This window comes from Xyrauchen texanus, chromosome 14 (genome assembly GCF_025860055.1).
Source record: "Xyrauchen texanus isolate HMW12.3.18 chromosome 14, RBS_HiC_50CHRs, whole genome shotgun sequence".
In the NCBI taxonomy this organism is placed as follows: Eukaryota; Metazoa; Chordata; class Actinopteri; order Cypriniformes; family Catostomidae; genus Xyrauchen; species Xyrauchen texanus.
The window spans coordinates 44,027,034-44,050,475 of NC_068289.1; the positions used below are offsets into that span (position 1 = coordinate 44,027,034).

At 37.9% G+C, this 23,442-nt stretch overlaps 1 protein-coding gene across 1 annotated transcript in view; it reads left to right on the forward strand.

The window, feature by feature from the left end:
* LOC127654795 (histone deacetylase 4-like) overlaps window positions 1–23,442 on the forward strand; it is a 255,719-nt gene that overhangs the window by 8,370 nt on the left and 223,907 nt on the right. Inside the window, exon 2 of the mRNA XM_052142223.1 lies at window positions 14,070–14,335. Within this exon, the coding sequence (XP_051998183.1) occupies window positions 14,314–14,335 (22 nt within the window). The 5' untranslated portion in view covers window positions 14,070–14,313. The remainder of the gene's footprint in view (window positions 1–14,069; window positions 14,336–23,442) is intronic.

Genomic DNA, 23,442 nt, shown 5'->3' on the forward strand with positions numbered 1-23,442 from the left:
AATGTGGTTCCAGAGTGCCTTTAGACCATACAATTTTTTGCCTTCTAATTTAAGCTTTGTTAATCAGCATGTGAGCCTTTAATAATGAATAATTAGGGGGCCTGGGTAGCTCAGCAAGTAAAGACGCTGACTACCACACCTGGAGTCGCAAGTTCGAATCCAGGGTGTGCTGAGAGACTCCAGTCAGGCTCCCTAAGCAACCAATTGGCCCGGTGGCTAGCGTGGTCACTATAATGTGGTTCTCGTTCTCGGTGGGGCACATGTTGAGTTGTGCGTGGATGCCGCAGAGAATAGCGTGAGCCTCCACACGCGCTAGGTCTCCAGGGTAACGCGATCAACAAGCCACTTGATGAGATTCACAACTGAGATTCGTCTTCCGCCACCCAGATTGAGGCGAGTCACTACGCCACCAAGAGGAACTAGAGCGCATTGGGAATTGGGCATACTAAATTAGGAAGGAAATATTTAATAATAATGAACAATTGGATTTCTGTCATCATCCAATGGCATTATCTCTGGCATAGATGACAAGGAAAGACAATAAAATTACTAGTTTGTAGCATAGTATTTCTCACTTTAATGAAAATATAAAATTTTCTCTCAGACACCCCAGACATTATCATTCCTCAGTCACAAGTCTATGCCCCATACTTGGGTATCTGAATGTAAAGAAATATATAATTTGAATGTAAAAATATTAAAACAAGTACTGGACTGCAGTGCTTCAAAACAAACAGATGATCTTTTAACATTTATATCCAACTGCACTCAATTGATAAACTCTATAACTCTGTCTTTGGGCCCCTACTGCAGTTTTTTTTAGAGACTATTGTGACTGTTTAAGATTATTTTTTTTCTTCTTTTCTTCTGCTAAATTGGAGATTAAAAAAATGTGCAATGTGCAAATGTGAATGTATATTGTGATAAATATTGAAATCGAACTATATGAAAAAGAATATTGTGATAATATTGTTACCCATATCGTCCAGCCCTAATCTCTCCTCTTGTGCTGTCTGTGTTTGGTAGTGCGCTTGCCATGGTGTTTGACATTCGACTCAACCAATGTTGACTTGTCTGATTGAATAATTAATTGTACAGCACCCACTAGCTAAAATGTGAGCTTTCCCACCCTGAGACGCATTCTCAGTTAATGCACCGTGCCTCATTTATGTCTCTCTCTCTCTCTCTCTCTCTCTCTCTCTCTCTCTTCCCATTCTATGTGACTTGGCTAAGTAGAATTCTGAATATTAATGACTGATCTTAGTGAATGTGACTAAATGGCAATGTGTAGGCCCATGCTTTATATAGTCTCAAATAACAATTTAAATCAGTTTGAGGCCCTTGCTAATCAGTTCTACTCCTTAGGGTACATAATTAACAGTGCTGGATGACTCATAGACCTTGGCAGATTGCACAGTATACTGCATCTGTGGCTGAGGAGGAAAGAGAGTGAGAGAGAATTTGGCTTCAGCCAATATTGCATGATTATTAGTAAAGAAACGTGATAAATGTTTAAAGAACATTTTAAAAAGCGGATACATACACGATCACGAGAGCTTCAAGGATCTTCTTTAGTGTGTCTGATATCAACACAGATGAAAACACGAACACCTGAAGCTCCTTTAATATAGGGAATACACTAAAATAATGGATAATTCTGCTTGACATGTTACGTTTGCGCTTAATTTAAATTGATCTGCATCTGGAAGAAACAGTGCGCCATTTTTTTCCCTCTCTTTCTTTGTATATTTTTCTGACTTGTGCTTTATTATCATACTATGACAAACACTCTTGAAGAATGCTTCATATTTGGAACACCTAACCCCTTTTTAAGGGTTCTATCAAAATAACCCTAAAAGGTTCTTTGAGCCAGGTGGAAAGGTTCACTAGTAACTTTACTAGTCTCAGTGTCATCCGTTTGATGGCGAAATGTAGCTTTATTAATCAGCATTTTACGTGCCTTTCATAACAGGTTTTTTGTGTTAATTTTGTGATTTTGGTAATTTTATGAAGTGATGTCATCATCTCTGATTATTACTTCTAATTAATAGATTTTAATTTAGGTCTATCCTTCAAACAATTCTATCTGAAGATTTGGATTATAGCGACTTTTATTATAGTTTTATTGTTCTTTTGTGGTTTATTATGTTTTTTTTTGGCATATACTGAAAACTCCTTTTTGTGTCCCCTGGTCAACAAAATTAAAATTATATTAAAATAATGCTTAATGAATGAGTAAATGAGTACAGAGTTTTTATTCATTTGATCATTTTAAGGTTTAGTCTTGGTTAAAGTGATATAATCCTTTAAAACGTTGTACAGAGCAGCAGAATTCACACAGAACTGAATTAAACTGTTAAATGTCATATTATAATGTCAACTGCGTTAAATAAATGTTAAACAATTCAATTGATTATAAATGCAATGGAATTAACTGAGTCATTCTATTAATTCACTATTAATTGACATAAAAAATGATGACGTTTAGATGCTGTAAATACGTCAATATTGTACATTTCGGTGTCTATGCAGATGTAAGAGTATGTACGTTTGCTAGTACCAAACGCTTCAAAAGAATACATACACATTCTCATGAGATCACGTAGCAATACCAGTTGAAACCGTGGCCTTTGGTGAGATTGTTATACACACAACTAGCTAACTGAATCATTCATAAAATCAGCTGGCTAGAATATATTAGCTGGTTAGCGGCTACCTAGACCTGCTGTTATGTAAACCAGCAATGAGGCTAAGAAGCCAAAAGCTAGCTATCCAACTAACATGATATCGTTGTGTACTTAACAAGACACCACTGACAATGAAATACCGCTATCGACTGAACAGCAACTCCAACATCATTACTGAAATTAAATGTATGTTGTGATAAATATCGATATCAAAAGCTACTGCACAATCTGATCACACTTTTCGTTTGCTAAAGTGCTTGTTTGGTTTTGCATTGTGCTCTGGCAGAACTTGGCGAGGCTTAGATTCATTTGGCAATCCGTGTGCGTCCACATTGTAATAATGGAAGGCTTGTTTGTTTAAATGATGGGTTTAATGAAAACACTATGTTGGAGGGCAGTGTTTCAGTCAAGGTGACATGAAACTCATTGTACCCTAACTGTGACCATTTTGGTCTTTGTGATCGCATGAAGCTGTATTAATGCAACGCTGGGCTGGCAGACCTAATAGAGGACACAGAAGGTAGACAACAACCAGGGAGAAAGTGAATGACTGGAGAGAGAGATAGAGCGAGAGAGCCTCTCAGTCACAAGGCTCATTTCCTGCTCATTGTTTAACTGAAAACGAACAAGCCTCTGTGGAAATGGAGATGTTGAAGACCTGATTGCAATGTGATGCTCATCAGACTGTGTAGAGCGGAGGAGGGCAGGGCTGGGATGGGTTGGAACAACGCACGCACGGTCCCCAATCAACCTGATGGGGGCGCGCGAGGGATAAAGGCAGCCAGTGACGACGGTTTGAGAGCGAGAGAGAGCGAGAGAATGACATGCAGCTGCTCTGTGTTTTTGTTTGTGTGTTTTCAGTTTATCATTAAACTATTATTTATATTGCCAAGCCGGTTCTCGCCTCCTCCTTTCCCTTAACCTGCTTTACATTGGTGCCAAAACGCAGGAGTCCAAGTACGCCCCATGGAGTCCTCCCAGTTGTCCGAGATCCTCCAGTCCCTCGCCAGTATGCATCAGATGAACCAACAATCCCTTGAGCCCGCAGGATCTCGAATAACCGTCGGTCCTGATCTTGGCACAGCTCAAGCACAGGACCGGCACGGGATCCTGAGCCTCCTTGGCCAGGAGAGAGCCCCGGACAACCGCAGCCAGATGCCCCCCCCCCCACCCCCCCGATATTTCAATTATTTTCGTTTCCCTCCCCCTGTCCCCTCCCATATTCAGGAAGGCGGGGATGACCTGCCTGCAAACGGGGTTTAGGGAACGCCTAAGGGGGGGGGGGGGGATTCCCTCGTTCTCTCCCCGGCCTGAGAGAACGAGGGAGGATTGTGGCAGGGCGAAGGGTGGGGCCGGGTTGTGATTTTACGCACTTGGTCCCTCATAAGGATAATTAAGCCTCCGAGAGAGATAAAGGCCGACTACGGATGGTGGTGCGATAGAGAGAGAGATCGTTTACGGGCAGCTGACCATTGTGTGTTGATGTGTCTTTTTGATTCAGTTTACCATTAAACTATTATTTATATTGTCAAGCCGGTTCTCGCCTCCTCCTTTCCCTTATATCCCTTTACAGACTGGTAAAGAAATAATTCACTGATAAATGAAAATTCCGTCACTATGTACTCACACTCCTGTAGTTCCAGACCCATATATTGTAATTTTTTTCTGTGGAACATGAAAGGTAAAATCCTGAAGAACATTTAATCAGCTCTTTTCTATACAACAATGGTTAATAGTGACTGTCGAGATCCATAAAAGATGAAAAAACACCATATGACTTGTACGCTAGATTACACGTAATCTGAAGCCATATTATAGCTTTGTGTGAGAAACAGATGCAATTTAAGTAGTTGTTCACTGAAAATCTTCCCCTCTGTTGCAGCTCTCAAATCTCATTCTCCATTCTGCGTATTTGAACTACCACATCATGCTCTGTTGTGACACATACAAGGACCAATGCCATTTTGTAATCTTAACATTAACGCAAATGACATTTCAGTGGTGTATAATTATTGTTAAATTCCGATAAAAATGTTTGTGTTCTTTACACAAAACTATTGTTTGTTATGTTGTATTGTACTATGGAGACTTTGAATAGCACAAAAGTTTTATTGACTATTTTAGAGTTTTTAGAGCTTGACAGCCATGTTCACTACAATGCTTTTGTTGAAAATTAAAGATTGTTAAAAAATTATCCTATGTGTTCCACTTGCATAAAGGTTTGGAACCACATGAGGATAAATTAATAATGACGGAATTTTCATTTAATTTCATTTATCAAAGCGTGATTTTAAACTACACAATCTGTTGCTGGTTGAGCAAATTGCTTAATGAAACACTTGGCCAGAGTGGCATATGAGTGAATTTAGTGGCATAAAGCAGGGTACCACATCAACTCTGGAAAGAAGTGCTAAAAAAGTTCTTTGAAATACAGTTCTCTAAAAAGTAGTGTAACTTGGTCGTTTTTAATGGAATGTGACACACAGAGCTTTAGCTGGGTTTTATCTGAAGCAAAAAGAGATTTCATGGTCAGAAGTGGAACAGAGTTCCAGAAAGCTTTGCTTCATTCATGCCAATTTTGCCTCATTCAGCCCGGCAAACTGCGAACTGCTTCCTCTCATCTAGGGATGGTAATAATAGGGATACACTGAAATTTCACATAACATTTCACATTTAACATAATTTGGTATTTTTGTTTTTTTGGCCAAAAGAGGAAAAAAAGGCAGAAAGTCTTGGCCTAAATTTTGAACTGAAACTGTTACTTTAAAATACGGTGACAGAAACACTCACATAGAGGAAAAATCTTTGTTTATGTTGCACATTAAAGTCCACATCCCCAGAAGTGAAGTGATCGCTGTCTTTGTTATTGGTGCATTAATGAACTAATAATCCTATAATGTGTGTTATTGTTTGTCGTAGCCATTACTGTCAAGCACCAATATGACAATAAAGAAGCTTAAAGGAACCATTAAAGAAGTCCATATGACACAGGGATTAAGTCTCTTGAAGCCATTCAATAGTTTTGTGAATGTAAAGGATGCATTTAATAAGTAAATATATATAGTCTGCATGAGCTGTACACTTCATTGACTGGAATTACTATTAATTTTGAGTAGTTAGCAATAAAAGGTTTATGTAATTCTTCTCTGGATACTCCATTTATAATGAAATGTGTAGTTACAGAAAAAGTGATTTCACTAATACATCTAATAATAACATTTATAATAGGGCTGGGAGGATTCATCGACGTCATCGATTACAAAAATACGTTGATTTGCATAACATGCATTGGTGTGTTGCAATGGAATAATTAAAATGGGACCACCCGGTTTAAGCATGGATTTCCCGAAGAACAAACTGCCGCAAAAAAAAACCTCGTTCTTTCTTAAAATCTTTCCAAAATAAAATTAATCTACATTTAGCAATCCAACAATCCAAATGTTTCTTGTACATTTGTTTGTGTTTAAGAGAGGATAATTTATGAAAATATAGAAATATTAACGAGATGAGTTTTTTATATTTATTTTGGGTTAATTAATTGTTATATTAATCAAGAAATAATAATACAAAATCTTTAGAAAAATCGGCAAATTAGTCGTTTGATTAATCGACTGATCAGAAAAAAATAATAATCGTTAGATTAATCGATAAAATAATAATCGTTAGGTAAAGCCCTAATTTATAATTTGTTCAGTTATTCCAAACAAAGTTTAAATTAAAATAAAAATTTTCGGTTTTTGGCCCAGTGTGTTCAAAATTTTCAGTTTCCTTTTTTGCCCAAGAATTTTCATTTCGATGCATAATTAATAATGACTAATCGAGGGGGCTTGGCTTTACTATCTCAGCGAGTAACGACGCTGGCTACCACCCCTGGAGTCGCGATTTCGAATCCAGTGTGTGCTCAGTGACTCCAGCCAGGTCTCCTAAGCAACCAAATTGGCCCGATTGCTAGAGAGGGTAGAGTCACATGGGGTAACCTCCTCGTGGTCACTATAATCTCTCACAACGTGAGTTGTGTGTGGATGCTGCGGAGAATAGCATGAAGCCTCCACACGCTAGGTCTCCGTGGTAATGCACTTAACAAGCCATGTGATAAAATCAACTGAGATTCGTCCTCCACCACCTCGATTGAGTCGAGTCACTACGCCACCATGAGGACTTAGAGTGCATTGGGAATTGGCATTCCAAATCTGGGAGAAAAGGGGAGAAAAAAAGACTAATCGACTTAATTTGTTGGTAATAATTTGATCAATTAATCGTATATTAATTGTTTTTCTGCTTCTAAAAGAAATTAATGGTCAATTTAAATAATTTGATATTAAACAAAGAAAAATACTACTAGTTGCATTTAAGTATATGTATAATATAGCAGTATAAACATTAACAATTAATACATATAATAATTGTTAACTTGAAGGATATGCGTTTAGTTGTATTCATTAATATTGGAAAATACCAAAATATGCATTTAAGAATTAATTAATTAAAATTAGAATTAAAATGAATTTAAGAATGCATGTTGATTAGTCTTCCACATGCATTTTGCTTAACATTAACATGCATTAACATTTAATTAATGAATTGCCCGTTAATTTTATATGCTGCTCGAATGTAGAAATTCCTGAAACTTGACTTCCCTGCTACAGTATTCAAAAAAATTATTTCTTTGGAGTTTCATTTTAAAGTGCATTCATAGCTGTTATTAGCTCCTTGAGTGCAGGCGTAAGTTGTTTTTCCTGTGTAATGGCTAACTGCCGTTATATTTGTCCTGCGCTGTCTTGTTTTCTCCTGCAGTGTGCATGAGCAAGCGGCGGCAAGTATTGTATAAACACAGACAGCGTCCTGTCATATTGGATTGGATGTCATATTCCTGCTGAGCTCTGTAGCACCACTTTTCTCCTCGAGCCTGTCGGCCTATGTCAGATCAACCCTTTTGATGATGGTCACCCTAGACGGCCGACCATGTCTCACTCTCGCCCCAGACGGGCTGTTAAAAGGCTGAAATGTCACTGAGGTCTCATGAATCTCTTCTATGTGCCAAAGGTTAAACCCATCTCCAAACATGAGTCAGTGTCAGGGCCAGTGGACGCTTGACCGACTTTTGGGTGATGTTTGTCCTGCAGCTATGGTTCACAGTTCCTTGCTACAGTTTTTATTTTAAAATCTAGGCCACCATGCCCATTTAAGAAAAAATCTCTATGTTTATGGCTTGTTACAGTTATTATAAATTCAATTTAGGGCTGACAAATTGATTGATCAGCATGCAGAAAACACTGAAGGAATCCTTTCAAAATAGGAATATGTTAATAAATGTGAATAAAATGTTACATATTTGTGCTAGAAATCGAGTCAAGTGCACTTTTAACATTTGTTTCTTAAACAAAACAGAAGCATTTTTTTAAAAGTTGTGGTCTAAAAAGATTCTTTCCGTTGTAATCTTGGCATATTATCCAGTGTTTTTTTATTTCTATGTGTGTGTCTGTGTTATAAGATGCTTAGACACTTGAGAAGTAGGAATTATTTTGTTTTGGCATGTGACAGCTGAGCAACTTGGCTGAAATAACTGATAGTGTGATGGCCACAAAGCATGGAAACCAGTCGCTTGGAAAGATGAACCTGCAAGTTCTTGCTAGAAAGAGCAAGCCAATGCGATAATCATCCTTAAATCATTCAGCAAGGCATATTGTGGAAAGCCATACCTAAATTTAATTCAAAAGTTATACAGTTTACTCTCAAAAGCCAGTAGTACAGTTTTAATCGAGGCGATGTTTGACCTCCACTGAAAAGGTACGGCTAACATGTTTTGACATGCTCATGAAGGGTAATCTAAATTCATGCAAGACAGACCTTTTTACTAAGTTAGGCCTGAGCTGAGAATAGCAGCTGGACTCGAGGGGAAAACGCATCTCTCCTCGCAGCACTTTAAACAAAATTCCCTCCCGCCCGCTACCAAACACTTTGACTTTTATATCTGGGGCTTCCCTCAAATGAACTTTGCATCACTGTGGTTCACACAGTCATGCTGGAATTGCTGTTGGGGCCATTTGTGGTTTGGTACGAATGCAGTTGCCCAGCGATCTCTGAGCTGTAGTGTTTGGGTCAGACAGGAAGCTCACTCCATTTAACAATCTGAATAATAACATTACCCCTTCTGTAGATGGCAACCATTGCAAATGATGCTGACTGAGAAGTAGGTTTCTATGGCTGCTCTTAAAGGAAAAGTTCAGGCTTGTGATTGGTCTAACAGGCCGGGCCTGTTAAGTACTAATAATCGTTTTAACTGATGAAGCAGAAAAGATTGTTCACTCATTCTACTTTAAGCTGTGGTGAGCATTGTTGCAACGTTATATCAATATTAACTCCCCCCCAAAAAATTCTCTCATCATTTACCCTCATGCAATCCCAGATGTGTATGACTTTCTTCAGCAGAACCCATTTGAAGAAAAATAAAAGATTATCTTAGCTCTGTAGGTCCTTAAAATGCAAGTGGATGGTGATCCAACCTTTTAGAATCTCAAAAAACAGACAGTCAGCATAAACGTCATCCATCCATATGACTCCACTGGTTAAATGAATGTCTTCTAAAGTGAAACGATCACCTTTACTGCGAAAAAGATCAATATTTAAGTACTTTTTGTCTGTAAATCTTCGCTTCCAGTCAGCAGCCATGCTCACAAGAGGGCGAAGTTCATGTGGTCTCATGTGACGGATTTTCGTTTGCATGTTATGGATGTAATCTAGCGTTTTTTTCTCGGTTGAGACATCTAGGATGAGCACACAAATGCCCCATTGTGAGTAAACGATAGTAAAAAATAATGAAGCTTCTGTACAGCATTCCTCCGACTCAGTTGTTAACAGCGTTGCCCTTCCGTGTGTGTTGCACATGCATCTGCTCTCGCGTGAACATGCCAACGCGATTATGTGACGCGCGTACTGCTGCTGACTGGGAGCGATGATTTATTGTTTAAAAGTACTTAAATATTTATCTTTTTCACAGCAAAAGCAATCGTTTCACTTTAGAAGACATTCATATTACCAGTGGAGTTGTATAGATGACGTTTATGCTGACTGTCTGTTCTTTTTATAGATTTAAAGGTCTAATCAACATCCACTTTGAATAATATCCACAAGATATTTTTCTATTTTTCTTCAAATGTGTTCTACAGAAGAAAGAATGTCATACACACCTGGGATGGCGTGAGGGTGAGTAAATGATGTTAGAATTTACATTTTTGTATTTAAAATTTGAATAAAATTCAGTAGAATTCTGTATAATTCAAATTTTGGTCATATTTAAATAAAAAGTACAAATGTACTTTTTTCAGCCCTTTTGACAGTCTAATTCCAAATCTTCTGACGCACAACGAGCGCTTTGTGTGAAGAACAGACATAAATTGTTTCATTGATAACCCTCCTTTCTGCTGCCGCTTTCAAATTTTGTTTGCGGTCACATTTTTCAAACTTTGGGGCAAATTATCAATTAAAAATTTAATTATGATATTTTCAGAAGACTTAGATAATAACACAAATCATATGGACTGCTTCTATAACACTTAGATTGCAGGTTGTGCTTTTTGGAATTCAATAACACTTTCATTGTATGAGAATGAGCATCTTGGACATTCTGCCTAATATCTCATTTTAGTTTTCCCAGGAGAAAGAAAATAATAAGGGTTTGGAAGGACATGAGGGAGTAAATGATGACAAAATTGTTATTTTTGGGTGAACTAATCCTTTAAAGGCTACTTGGTGCTTCAAAGAGGGATTTAGCAAAAATGCAAAGGGAAAAACATTTATATAAATAAAGATTTCTTTAATTGCACAACACCGGTGTGGTGCTGGCAAAAGTCTCCACCCATTTATCCATGAGATCCTTATCCTCTGTGTCCAAGCATGTCCACTTGTGCTCTGTTCATTGCGCTTTTGGGGCGGGAACGGTGCAGTGTGAGACATGTGATGACAGCAAGTGCAAAAGCCTGCCGGAGGAGTCCCTTCAGCACATGTAATCCATGCCACCTGGACCCATTGAGACGCCATACTTCGAGAGAAACACTGGAAAATCTGGCATCCCATAAACATTGTTGCCTCACTGTGTGCTTGTCTAAAACAAACAGACAAATGGAGTATTATGCTCCACTTCATTTAGGGGCCTGTGATGTAACACCTTTTCCTTGTGTATGGAAAATTCACGTCAGCTTTGGGAGTTGCTAGGATTAAATACGATTTTCTTGGCACGTTTAATTGGGATTGACTTCCTTTTTGCCTACTTTCTCTCCATATATTTGTTATTTATACATATATACATTACAACATTTATATAGTTTACCTGAAAAGGAAAAGTTTGTCATCGTTTTCTCACCCTAATGTTGTTCCAAACCCATATTAATTTCTTTCTTCAAAGGAGAAGTTCTGAAGACTGTGCTGGTCGCTCATTTTCACACATTTACAGCTCAGTGGTAAAGATGCTGGCTACCACCCCTGGAGTTTGTTAGTCACTAGTTCAAATCCCAGGGTGTGCTGAGTGACTCCAGCCAGGTCTCCTAAGCAACCAAATTGGCCCGGTTGCTAGGGACAGTAGAGTCATATGGGGTAACATTCTCGTGGTCGCTATAATGTGGTTCGTTCTTGGTGGGGCGCGTAGTGAGTTGAGAGTTGATGCCTCGGTGGATGGCGTGAAGCCTCCACACGTGCCATGTTTCTGTGGCAACGTGCTCAACAAGCCGCGTGATAAGATGCGCTGGTTGACCATCTCAGACAAGGAGGCAGCTGGGATTCGTCTTCCTACGTGACCACGAGGACTTAAAAGCACATTGGGAATTGGGCATGCCAAATTGGGAGAAAAAGGGGGAAAAAAAAGAAAGAAAAAAGTAGTCCATTCATCTAATGCTCTATATTAGATATGGCTGGGTAAAAATGTTGATTGTCGATTACCATAATTGCGATTCTTCATTTGAATGATCTTGATATTTAATTCTTAACATCCCAAGATTGATCTTTTACTTTAAAGCTTACTTCAGTTTTGCTTGTGTTTTTGTTATTATATCTGTTAAATAGCAATTGAACTGCATAGTTTGGGCCCTGTTGTTAGTTTTGAACATTAATATTAATATAATGTACCAAGTTAGAAGGTTCCCTGTATAATCAGTATTAGCATAGATAATTTATTTTCATTAGTAAGCAAAATGAACCTAAAGGGCTGGGTTAAAATGTTGATTGTCGATTACCGTAATTGCGTATAACTGAAACATACCCAAATGAATCGAAATTGAAATTAAGAGCTTGTGAATCGGAATCGAATAAAATTGGGAAGTCTGTATTGATACCCAGCTCTAATATTCAAAGTTTTCTGTAGCCATTAGACAGATTTGTGTGAGAATCAACATTTGTAGTTATTATTTTTAGAGGTGGGGCGGGGAAAATAATCTATATGTTATAGTATTGCAATTTTTCCCCCTAATGATATTTTATTGATATTAGCATGCCAAAATGTATATTGTTATTTAAATGTTTCCACATTGAATTTATGGTCATGGGAAACTTTATATTATCCAAATGTATCTAGTACTTCAACAACAGTCCCTCAGATGGCAGTGTTATTATGCTTTACCACTGAGACAGAATGGAACACTTTTGACATCATCCAGAACACAGAAAAGTGATTGACAGCATGGATGCGTCGGAGCACTATTCAAAATCCACTGCCTTTTTTCAAATCCAGAGTTTGGCAAATTGTCATGTTCAAATAGATCCAGTGGCCAAAAACCAAAGCAGCTGCACAATTTACACTTTATTTCAGTTTTATTTGGTTTTATTTATTGTTACAGCATTTTTATTGATAGCAGAAATACTCACTTGAAGAAAAAGGATTTTTGTTTATGTTTATGTTCTCTGTAGTTCTACTGTATGAAGAAGTATGAGAAACTCTGTGAGTAAAATGTCGTGACCTAGATATCGAAATAATATCGTATCGCCAGTAACCTCGTCATTACCACCCCTAGTTATTTTTGTGAAAAGGTCATATGGGTTTGGAACGACATGAGGGTGAGTAAATGATTACATAATTTGTAGTTTTTTGGTGAACTACCTTTAACAATGATTATTAAACAGATTAAACAGATAAATTATATCTGTTTATACCTCCCTCACAGGCTAGTGAATTTCCTCTTCTGGAGGCCTCATTCATCCTGGAACAGTTGATGTTTATAGTTACATAACATGGTTAAGCTTTGATGTCCTGCTGTGCAAGACAGCAACAGATACAGTTTTTGTTATCCTGATAGACAGGTTCTCTTTGTTCCAGGTGGACATACAGAAACATTTATGTTAGACTAGTAGCGTTATGTCTGCTTGATGTGATTGTTATTGTCAGTTCCTGTGAAGCTTTATGACAGCAAATATGGCTGGCCAGGAGGCAATACGTGGCAGATTGGTTAGGGTGGGCAACATGCATCCTGCTGTGTGTCAAAAATATGTCAGGTGTCCTAGTGTGGCCTTTGTCATGTATATTTGCACGTATGGGGACACCTACGAATCAGGCGTACATGATTGACAGTGGGGAAAATGACAAAAGGCCCTATTGATTGACATGCACCTCAACTTGGGTGGAATTAATAGTGCCATTGGCTCTGTTTCAAAACTAGTGAGCTACCTACATAGACAGCATTTTAAGGCTTCCGAATGTGAAGGCCTGTCCTAAAGATAGGCAGCATGCTATGATGAAATGGCAGCATTTATATGATATACTGACACAGAGTTAGTGCCTATGTAGAAAGTTTGAAGTCGGTCACTTATGAGGTTCCATTTTAGCTAGCCGCGATCTTCATTTGAACGATCCTAATACATATTTTTAAGATCGCAAGATAGGGCTTTTGCTGTGTGCCGGGGTGCCCATTACATCTATTTTAATCAAGCAGTTGATCGCAAAGCACACCCTGGTTGATCTCGTTAACAGGCCAAACGGAAAAGAGAGTAATACGACTATCTTAAAGATCACATTTTATATCCTAATTTCATTATCCGTGGGATGTTTGAAGTCCAGAAAATCAGTTCCCAACACCCTGCTTGTGTAAACAATAATAAAAAAAAGTCTTCACAGGGTTAATATATAATGAAATTAGAATGAAAGTGAATAGTGACTGGTTTGTCAAGGACAATGACCATATGATCACTGTGTAATGAACAGAACAAAATTCATCATGTTAGGGACATATATCATATTGAGGCTATTTAATTGGGTCATTTATAACTAACTTTATTCCATAACGTTGAAATTCCGATTTTTTTTTTTCAGTGCTGTGTTGCTAGCGCCATGCTCTACCAGTTGAGCTACAGGAACAATTTGTAATGGAGCTACTGTGACATTTATTTTTATGCTCTTGACAGTTCGACCGTTGAGTGAAGAGGAACTGACACCAACTGAGTTGGATTACGGCCAGAAGGGGCACTGTGTGCATCTGAGCATCTCTCTATCCCTGTACCGTGTCTCTCTTGATCTGTCTGTCCAGTCAACAGTGGATGGTGACCAGCCAACAAACCCTAGAGGAGCCGTGAGGCACTTCTCAAATCCTCATCCGCCAGGACAAACTCCTCTAATAGTCGGGCCACTTCAGAAAGAGCTGCTGACACAATGAGTTCCCACAGCCGCCCAGGTAAGAGCTCTTCCTGCCCCTTCAACGCTTTTCATCTGACGTTACTGCTATCATAACAAGATAAACAGAGTGGAATCAGCTCTGATTCGGTTTCAATTACAGCCATCTGTAAATAAACATTTTGTGATCCAGTAATGCCATTAAAAAACTGTTTCTCCTGCTAGAAAAGGACAGTGTTTCTCAGCTACTGGAATAGCACGTGATTGGGCTTTGAAGGTTGAGAATTGGCCTTGAGGTGCCAGAAAATTCAGCTAGAAAAGTATAGTATTTCTCAGCTACAGGAATAGCACGTGATTGGGCTTTAAGGGTTGAGAATCGGCCTTGAGGTGCCAGAAAAGCCTTTTGAGCAGCTTTTTGATTCACACTCAAATATTTGTCCCCTTCTCTCTGCCAAGGCCGCCTTGTCCAACTGTCGGCTTGAGGGAGAGTTTGATTATTCAAGGAAAAAGTTGTAAGCTTTGCTGTTTTCTCCCTCCCTTTTATATCTTTCCTTTTCTCTCTTTCTGCTTATATGTTCTCTTTTGTGTTCAGAGGAAAAGGTCATTGAGTTTCTGGTTTTTCAGTCTTATTTTCATTGACTTAAGCACTAGACAGATAAGCACTGCTTCATTCTGTGAGCTGCCATTTAGTTATGAATGTATTTTGTTGAGATCAGGGCTTTTCTGATAAGCTTTTGAGAATCAATTGGACCCACTTTGCACCAACAGGTTGCTGATGCTGATTCCCAATCTGGAATTGTCGCATTTCTTTTGAAGAATAGCAATACAAAACAGTTTGTCATCACCTTAAGCCACGTCTACGCTAATCCATTTTTGTTTGAAAACTTTTCTCTAACAACGTTGTTTTTATAAGTATTCGTTAACGGAGAGCATTTTCGAAACTCTCAATTTTTGTTGTGGGAAAACGCAGTTTTAAAGTGAGTGATGCGTTAACGTTGCAAAATCAATGCCTTTTCAAACTAAAACGTATTAGTAAGAATGTGGCCGTAAACATGCTGGGGACCAATTCATGAAACATTCTTAAGAATAAAATTCTTCTTCAAGCTGAAATATGTAGTTTCTGAAAACGCCCCAGTCCTCTGTTGATCAAACAAACAGATAGTTCCACCCCCAACTCGCGGTATTGGCGACAAAACACTGTAAGAAATTTGATTAGCGCCACAGAGAAACAGTGATTACAGTTTTCAAGAAAATAAACCTATGAAGGGCAACATGTAGTTGTCACTGCATAGGCCTTTCACAATTATTAAATAATCATCTGATGAAGTTTTTATGATCTAGCCGATCTAATTTGATTATTGTTTAGTTCAAATTCCAATAACATTTTAATGCCCAAATAAGGGAATTTTAAGCAAATATAGAAATGCCATCAATAGCACTTTTATGTGTAATTCAGTTAAGCGAGCATCCAAGCTCATGGGTTATACACCGAGCGTCACTGAGCAGCAACGCGGCTGTCATCCAAAGCAGCTCCTATCTGGAAGAGCATGTGAAAGGCTTCTCAAGTGCTCTGATTCATGTGCCATCAGCAGAGGCACACCGTATACAACTGTGAAAATATAATCAAACAAATATAAACTTTGATAGTGAACGCAAAGATCGCCGGCTTCACTTTAAATGATCGCAACGTCAAATTTTCCTGGTCATAATGGGTTAATATACGTAGTGTTAATGACATGCAGTGACACCGAGGAGGAGATGCATGCTTACCCTATTTCTGTGGGGTGATAAAATGATGAAACAAAACCTCAAAGGTTTTGCTTCATGAGAAATAAGGGCTTGTGGGTTTAATCAAAAAGCTTGAAAATGGGGCCTGTGTAGCTCAGCGAGTGTTGACATTGACTACCACCACTGGATTCGTGAGTTCAAATCCAGGGCATGCTGAGTGACTCCAGCCAGGTCTCCTAAGCAACCAAATTGGTCTGGTTGCTAGGGAGGGTAGAGTCAAATGGGGTAACCTCCTCATGGTCTCTATAATGTGTGGTTCTTGCTCTCGGTGGGGTGCGTGATGAGTTTTGCGTGGATGCTGTGGAGAATAGCGTGGACGCGCTAAGTCTCTGCGGTAACGCGCTCAACAAACCACGTGATAAGATGCGTGGATTGATGGTGTCAGATGCAGAGACAACTGAGATTCATCCTCTGCCACCCAGATTGAGGCGAGTCACTACGCCACCATGAGGACTTAGAGCGCATTGGGAATTGGGCATTCCAAATTGGGGAGAAAAGTGGAGAAACAAATATATGTGTGAAAGTGAAGAAATTAGGATAGAAATATTTTACTTTTACATAATAGAATTTTGAGTAAAATGCATGAGTCATATGAACTGCTTTAATGGGGTTTTATTGTTCTTTTATGTCATATTTGGAGCTTGACAGCGACAAACATGATTAACACACGGTATCAGATTTGGACCGGATCGTCTGACTGATACCGATCCATCTAAATGCTTCAGTATTGGATCGGTATCGGATCGGTGCCATCCCTAGTATAAATGACTTCTTTAGGTGTATTATGCACACATGCACCTTAACAAATATGACAATTTATATGACAATTAATCACGAAAGACCTAAAAGAGACAATTAATCGTCATAATTGCAATTATTTGTTTGACAATTAATTGTCAGCCAAATTTCATAATCGTGACAGCCCTATCTCTGCATATTAAGATGGGATAGAAGTATTTTAACACTCAAAAATTAACATGCTTTAATATTTAAATGTTTTATTCTCGAACATAAGAAACAAAGTTAAGAATTAAAAGAAGTTAAAAGTAAAGTTAAGAATGTTCTTATCACGTTTCTTAAATCTTAAATTTCTTAAAAATGTTTATAGCTGGATACCTTCTAACTAGGGGTGGGCAATATGACCAAAATGCTATGTGAGAGATAATGTACAGTTAGCCAGTTGTCTTCCCAAAATAAATCTGTGCTGAATGCAAGATGAATGCCATTGAATTTGCTGAATTTCAGTGATATTTTAAATGCCGGAAAAACCCTGTCCATGCTTCTTCAGTTCTCAAGTGAAGCCCTGCCCACTGATAGATACGCACACACACACACCCCTCACATAAATACACGATATAGCAAATTATCTATCAATTTACTGAATATTCGATTGGCTATTTGCATGTTAGGTTATGATATTTGCCTTTAGAGTTGAACGTTTTAGAGCCAGATACATTTATAAATAGGGTAAATGTACTGTATAACTATCTTTATGTCGACATATGAATGTGTGTATTGAATTTGTAACATAAAAAATTTAAGATTTTCATCTAAACAATGTTTTATGTAGGTAAAGGTGTTGAGAACAGTGTCTTGATCTATATAAGCAGATTAGAGGAAAAACACTCATTAGCCAATCATCTCCCTCCTTATCTAATCATCATCTTTGGTGGTCAGTTTTGCTAATCCAGGGTTGATGTAATGGTTTTATGCTCTGAGACTTAAAATGGAGATTTGGAGGCCTGATGTCACCTCTCACACATCCTGCCCGTTAATCTGCTCTCTGTCTGAAAGAGCAATTTCAGGCTGGGAACGCCTGCATCAGTCTAATCCAGTTTTTCTCATCACTGGAGGTGATGACCTCTGACCTCTCACTCTTTGCATCCTCCTCAACATTACACTCCCTCAGCATCTGTTGGCGTTACGTAATCTTCGGTTTGCTGGTCTTAACTGGTCTCTGTGCCTGGTCAATGGTCTAGTTTGTTTAGCAACCACATAGCAAAGCCCTAGCGATCATTTAGAACACCCTTGCATAAGTTTACACTGACACGCACATTTTTTTTCAGGTATAAAATCTAGTTTGAAAGAAGTATTTTGCTCAAGAACATTGATTGCACTGAGGTGAAGTTGAGTTGGTTTGGTGCTTGTTTGTCTCTCTTTGGTGCCATAACTGTGGATTTATGCATCTTAATTTAAGTCAGGTGGTATCTTGGCACTCTGCAAGGCCGTGAGATCTTGCCGTTGGAAAGGATGATACATTCAGAGGAAAGCATTGTGGAATTTCAAAGAAGCTTCTTGTTGTCTTGTCCACAGCTCATTTTTGTTGAGCTGTGCGTTTTGAAGCTGCTTTTGCTATTAATTACACTTATTTTTGTGTTTGTAAATATAGACCATGTTTTTTGCCCAATGCCAGCCATTTTGAATATTTGAGTTATTTCGTCTTTGTTATTTTTGTAGTTTTTTTTTTCACACCAGCTTTAAAATATGATTATAAGTAGGAATGGGCATTCATCAATAATTTAGTATTCGAATATATAAGCTCATAAAAAAACGAATACTCGAATATTCTATTATTTAAATGAAGGTAATTAATGAGGAAGAGACATAGTAAAATTATATTTTTTGTTATAAAAGTTGACCCAGGTGACGAGCCTTACCGCTCTCCCTCTCCCGCAGACCGACACATGACCACGCCCCCCATGCCACAGCCACATTCTCACAATAACCCGCATTTTGGTGTCCATCTAAACGTTCTGACAGAATGGTTTGCTCATCAAATATGATCAACTTGTGTCCAAACTCAACAGCGCCACCCTGTGCACTCTGTTATAACTGTACGTTTTACTTTGTGTGTTCTGGATTTAGCATCTCACTGTATATATGGCCAGCAAAGCAAAACTTTGTGAAATTCGAATAGTATTTTTACTTTTCGAATACTTATTGCAAATCGAATACTCTAGTATTCAACTACTCTTGCACCTCCCTAATTAAAAGGTAAGTTAAAATGATGTCTCGCATCCTAGCTTAAAATGCGAAGTCAACTATAAGTAAGACATTTGTTGGTTGATTTCTTGTAACACTGTGGCGCTATCAAAACATTGCTCTGTTTGTTTGAGTGGCCTATCCAGCCCGACTCATTGGCACAACAAATAATCGATTAATTGTTGTTAATAATTTGATCGTTAAGCTTATCGATTATGAATTAATTATTTTCAGGACAAATGTGTTCAATAATCATGCCAGCAGACTTTGATACGTCTATGTATACAGTCATCTGCTGCTAGAGGGTGCTTGCGTGCTGTATGTCATGTCTTCTCGGCATACTAGAAGATGCACAATGAAGATGAAGAGAGCTCAATGTAATCGTGTTAAATCGTTGTTCTCTATAAATGAACTAGGGATGGGTTTGAGTACTTGAGTCGATCAGCAGCGATTGATCATGAAAACGATGATCGAAAATGAAAATGCTTGACGTGACTTTTCATTGAATTCGAAATTCAGCTGACAACCACCTGACAACTACATACAACTACATACATATTCAGCAGTACCTTGATTGTCAACAGAGTTGTCTCATAGCAACCAAACCAATAAACAATGCTGCAATGCTAACGTTTGTTCTACAGGTTTACGATAATCAAAAGAATGCTAAATCCACAGTGTTTTGAACATCTGTCTCTGCACACGTTTTCTAAATGGGTTTTATTGTCATATAATGTAGAAACCTTGACACATTAATGTATATCATTTAATAAAAGTGAAGGTTTATCATGATTTATTATACTGATTGTAAATCTCCCTCTGTGCCGACATGTTTGCATGACACACCTACATTTCAGCGAAATCAGAGCTGAAGATTTCTGCATGAGATGCAAATCATAAAGTGGCATTCCAATGCAGTTTTCCCAGTATGAAGTTCAAAATTCTAAGTTAAATGAGAAGAAGCATGAATCATCACAGCAACAAACTCCCAACAGAGCAGGACTTTCTGTCCGGAGCAGAGACGGCACTCTACACTCTATTTCTTTCAAACATCTAGATGGAGCACTGATTGTGCCTCACTGTATTTGAGTTTGATATTAAAGAGATGCTTTAATTAAATATTTTACAGTTTGCACAGTAAAAACCTCTTGCATCGTCGATACACCAATAAAGCTAATATAGGTAATTTCATGCTCTCGCTCTGGGCTCATCCCTGGCCTCAAATGTATTTCAGTACTTCAGAAGCTTTGGCCTCAGACTCAGGGAGCTCATTTGCCCTTTGTGAAATTGAAGGTGCTTTATGTACTTTCATATCTCTCCAGTCCTGCTGGAAAATCGGTTTCTGATCATACAATATCAAAGTACAGCCCTGTTTTGGGAGTTTCTACCCACTCCGTTGTCTTTGTTCAGAACTTAACAATAAGGATAGCCTGATTGGTCCAGCAAGGGTTCAGGACAGGTAACCGTATTGTCACTTTGCCCTATAGGGCTAGTTCTGCACACTGAAAAAAAGGAGTTTTGCTGCATGTTGAACTAAAGCAACACAATTCTAGAACATTTTCTCTCAACTTGATTTTATTGGATTCTATCCATTTTAACTTGTAAAATGGAAGTTTACTCAATCCATTTGAGTTGGGATTATATTAATATTTTTTGTTGTGCTAATGGAGCATTGATGAAACTGGGAAGAGAATTTCCATTTACTAGCCTGCTTTGCATGGGACTCAATTAAAATGTAAAATTAAGTGTTATTTTACGTTTTTGTGCTAGATGAATATAAATAGGACGACTTGTTAGTATGGAATGCTTTGTTGTGTTGAGATATAGAAACGTTTCTGTTATGTTGGTGTTTTGGGGGTTACCATTATGGTGAAGAGTGGAGCTTGAGCTATCGATAAAGACAGGTAAATGTCGCACATGAAATTGATTGCTTGCTTCGTTTAGCAATTGCAGTGCAAACCATAGCATATACTAAACTACACTCTGTAGTGCTTCCAACCAGCATGTATTTAGCATGCTAGCATTCACTTTCACTAGTTAGTACATAAAGAAATAAGAGATTTATTTGAGGTATATTGAGTTGGCTCATTCTGCTGGGTGCATTGTGCATTGTTACTACTACTAGTGTCCATTGATCATGTGTATATATATATATATATATATATATATGTCATTTTTACATTTAGTTTTATGGAAAGTATTGAACTTTGTTGTTGCAAATAGTGCTTATTTAAATATGTTGCCAATATGATGTTATATAACTTGCTAACATTGTTAAAACCAAACCATCAGTTGGTGTGAATTGTTTGACAATTGTAAATCAGAAGGTTTGCACCAAATGCAATCCTCAGAGAGAGGATTGTAGGTTATGACATCTCAAGAAAGGTGCTAGCTTCTCAAGAGATATGCTAGGACTCAATGATGACAGGATATTGCATAAACAGAGAATGAATATAGAGCAGGCAGGTTTGCAGCTCCATGGATTGGCTAAAGGAGTGACATACTGTGATTATGAGTCTGCTGTGGAGAAGCTTGGGACATTGTCGTAAACATCTGGATCAAGTTGCACTCCTCACCAGCCTGCCCTGGGGCCAAGACACCATTAGTTCCAGTTATTTGGAGCTGTAAAGCTTGCATACTAGCAGGCCTGACTTCAGCCTGGCGGGACACACTAGACAGCCCCCTCAATTGGGTTCACTAATGAGTAGACCAAACAATGGGCTCCATCACCTAGAAAATAAACCTCTGTAGTAGGGCTGAGAAAGCTATAATACATTAAATATAACTGCATTAAAGATGCAACGCCTGGGTGTTTCCATTAAAGAGCTCCGTCTCCGTTTATTCCACAATGACAGTGCTTCTGTTTGTACTTATTTAACATTTTTGCATTATAATTCCCTCATACTTTGTGATATACATAACCTGAAGCTGTTTGGAAAGTTTAGAGTGCATCTGGACTATGAGCTGTGTAATTCTTCCTCTCCTCAGTCAGGTGCGAGCTGCAGTGCTGCTCTCACGTATCATAATTAGAGTTTAATGTGATCCCATGTTAGATTAAATGAGATCAAATGACTATTCGACAACGAAAACTTTTGTCTACAATTTTTTATTGCCGATGTTGATGATAACGTTGACTAATCGTTTCAGCCCTACTCTGTAGTTGCGCAGCACGATTTGGGCAAAACATTATTATTAATGCGATTTCTTTTGAAAAATATTGCGATTTGAACTGCGATATGATAAAAAAAAATTACTCTCAAAGTTTTTTTGCCTGTTTTTAAGATTTACACATTTCAATTTCATAACAAAATTGATAAATCAAATTGAACGGTGTAATTATTTACGAAATGTAATTCATAAAATAAAATAAAAAAATTGTTAACCATTATGCAATTCCATTTTAAGGAATTTTGTTATGAAATTAAAAGGCATTAATACACACACATAAACTTTGAAGCGAGCGGCACTTGTAGACTATTTATTTATTTGATTAAATCGATCAATTTTTACTATTTATTGGGCAGCCCTACTCTGTAGTCTAGGGACCAGCACAGACCTGAACAGAATGGCGCAAGAAAAAACAAACAAATTCTGATGGCTCAGTCGGGCCAGTGGTTGAGATTTTTACAAGCCTTTACAAACTTTAAAAGTAACATTTTTGCCAAAAATATTGACTGTTACTAAACAGGTTTCCCCAAAACTCTCCCTGTTTGCCAAGGTCACACTAGTGGTTGAGCAAATGTTGCTGTTCGAACTGGTCGGTTATTCAAAACACCATAAGGAAGGTTATGATGGTGCCATGGTTTTTACACTTTTTGGGTATATCAACCTTCTATTGGATCACTTAACTACCAAAGTTTAACTTGGCATTACTGATTCGTACTAGTCTGGATTCCACTGGCCTGGGGCCGGATTCACAAAATGTTCTAAAGAAGAAAATTCTTCTTAACTATACCATTTTCTTAATTTCTAACTTGAGAAAAGTTACGAATATTTTGTATTCCCAAAAAAAACTCTTAAGGAAGTTCTGCCTTTTTTCTAAAGATTGTTTTTGAAAAAATTTAAGAAGGATTCAAATTCTTGAAAAAGTTATAATAAATCGTTGTAAATAATATCTTAGATAACATAATAGTTGTTGTGTGTCGCAAATGTGACGCATTCTATCATATCGGACGTTGCAATGGGCTGTTTATGTGATTTTAGACGAAAACACGTTTTTATAAACGTTATCACGAAATTCAAACATGCTGTTTTGAAGCTTCTTAATGTGACCAATCATGCTAGTAAATTCAAATGGTGCACCACATAGCGCTCTCTCTCTGCATTTTTTTAGAATCATAATAATAGAAAGCTAAGATTGAACAGTCTTAGAAATGTTCTTAATTTTTGTCTTAAGAA